This window comes from Pteropus vampyrus, unplaced genomic scaffold, assembly GCF_000151845.1.
Source record: "Pteropus vampyrus isolate Shadow unplaced genomic scaffold, Pvam_2.0 Scaffold595, whole genome shotgun sequence".
NCBI lineage: Eukaryota > Metazoa > Chordata > Mammalia > Chiroptera > Pteropodidae > Pteropus > Pteropus vampyrus.
Window position 1 is genome coordinate 88232 of NW_011889376.1, and position 1131 is coordinate 89362.

The following is a 1131-nucleotide window of genomic DNA, read 5'->3' on the forward strand; positions in this document are numbered from 1 at the left end:
AATGAGATGCTGATTTTGGTATTTTCTGGGGTCATTGCAATGTTCACTTTCATTATCATCATGGTCTCTTACATCCGCATCATCATTGCCATCCAGAGAATTCGTTCAGCTGAGGGGAGGCGCAAAGCCTTCTCTACTTGTGCCTCCCACTTGACCGCTGTGACCTTATTCTACGGGTCTGTGACCTTTAGTTACATCCAGCCAAGCTCTCAGTATTCCCTGGAACAGGAGAAGGTCTCTGCTGTGTTTTATACTTTGGTGATCCCCATGCTAAACCCACTGATCTACAGCCTCAGGAATAAGGATGTGAAAGATGCAGCAAAAAGGTCAATATGTTGGAAGAGAACCTCGACTTGACTCAATATCCTCTATGGCTCTGTTAACATAACATCAACCTGAAAATAGATAATTTCTTGAAAATCATATCACAGATATGATCACAAATAGAACTATAATCGAGATACATTTATGCAAATTGACACATAAACGATAGTTAACCATTCTTGCAAATTTGTATTATCTTTGAATCTCTTCTGTAAGTTTAAAATGTTTCAAAATTAAGAGTTAGAAAAACATAGGTAACAGTACTTATAAAATAATAGAACACTCTTACTTCTTGGTGGAAGGAGTAGTTTGTTATTAAAATAGCATTTTTTCAAAAGTAACAATAAAAACTAGGCAAGACATAGACTTTATATGTTGTTAAAACTGAGTGGTTATTAAGGAAACCAGAACTGGAGTGGTTTAGAACTCAGAGAGATATAGACATGGAGAGGTGAGCTGACTTTATCTCACCCTTGAAAATTCAGGCTTGATGCATGGAGGACTCTGCAAGCATTCAGAGAAACCAGTAGAATCTTTGGCAGATACTTTGCTGGCTACACCACACATGGTTGTATTTCCTTTCAGAGTTTCAGCCATATCTGAGCCTGAGCAGACCTGGAGACCAAATAATAGATATAAGAACAGACAAATAATGGATGATAGATAAATGATAAATGATAAATTGATGATGCAGATGATAGGTAGATAAATACATGATAGATGATAGATAGATGATAGCTAGCTAGCTAGCTAGATGATGATAGATAGATAAATAGATAGATAGATAATGATAGATAGATAGATAGA

The 1131-nt window shown here is 36.4% G+C and overlaps 1 protein-coding gene across 1 annotated transcript in view; it reads left to right on the forward strand.

The window, feature by feature from the left end:
• Positions 1–357, forward strand: part of LOC105308597 (olfactory receptor 5AS1-like) — an 11899-nt gene extending 11542 nt beyond the window's left edge. Inside the window, 1 exon segment of the mRNA XM_023525676.1 lies at positions 1–357. This exon segment is cut by the window's left edge and continues 9 nt beyond it. Within this exon segment, the coding sequence (XP_023381444.1) occupies positions 1–357 (357 nt within the window).
• Positions 358–1131: the final 774 nt, after the last annotated feature.